Source organism: Nestor notabilis, unplaced genomic scaffold (assembly GCF_000696875.1).
Source record: "Nestor notabilis isolate BGI_N333 unplaced genomic scaffold, ASM69687v1 scaffold3842, whole genome shotgun sequence".
Taxonomy (NCBI): Eukaryota; Metazoa; Chordata; class Aves; order Psittaciformes; family Psittacidae; genus Nestor; species Nestor notabilis.
In genome coordinates, this window is record NW_009918634.1 from 1 (window position 1) to 779 (window position 779).

General features: G+C 56.1%; 1 protein-coding gene across 1 annotated transcript in view; it reads left to right on the plus strand.

Moving 5' to 3' along the window:
* Window positions 1-56: 56 nt before the first annotated feature.
* The window catches only part of MCM9 (minichromosome maintenance complex component 9), a 14,285-nt gene continuing 13,562 nt past the window's right edge, over window positions 57-779 (plus strand). Inside the window, exon 1 of the mRNA XM_010009811.1 lies at window positions 57-369. Coding sequence (XP_010008113.1) covers window positions 57-369 — 313 coding nt within the window. The remainder of the gene's footprint in view (window positions 370-779) is intronic.

Here is a 779-nt window from a genome sequence, read left to right on the forward strand (position 1 = left end):
TTCGGAGAGTGACCGCACCGGGAACACCGGGACCCGCCGTGTCTCGCAGGCGCAACATGGTGCTGGGCGCGGATCAAGTGAACCTCATCGGCCAGGTGTTCGAGTCCTACGTGCTGGAGCACCACAGGGACGACATCTTGGGCATCCTGAGGGAGGCCGACGACAATGCGCACTACCCCGTGGTCGTCGACGCCTTGACGCTCTTTGAGACCAACATGGAGATCGGGGAGTATTTCAACGCCTTCCCCAGCGAGGTCCTCCCGGTTTTTGACAGCGCGCTGCGCCGGGCGGCCCTGGCAGCCCTGCAGGATGCCGCCGCGGGTTCTCCGCAGCTCAGCCTGAAGCAGAACCTCCATGCCAGGGTGTCCGGTGAGTGGCCACGACTGCCAAATATCCATACTCCATAATAAAGTATTGGGATGTTATGGGAAGGAACAAGTTTTGTTCAAGGCCAGTCAGGGCAGGGCTTTGGGCAGCCTGGTCTAGTGGAAGGTATCCCTGCCCATGGCAAGGGAGGTGGAACTGGGTCATCTTAAGGTTCCAACCCAACCCATTCTACGAATCTGTGATTCTATGATTCTAATTCTTGTGGTTTGGTAGGGAATGGGTAGTATTTACTGAACAGAAAAGAACACATGTAATCACATGGAGTTGTGCAGACCAACCTGGGAAAAAGCGGTGGCTGTCTCTGGTGGCATGTGTGCAATGGTTGGTATTGGGTCAGGACTTAGATCAAAGCCTGTCCATGGCAAAAAGACTCCCCAAACCAGCGGCTGGGC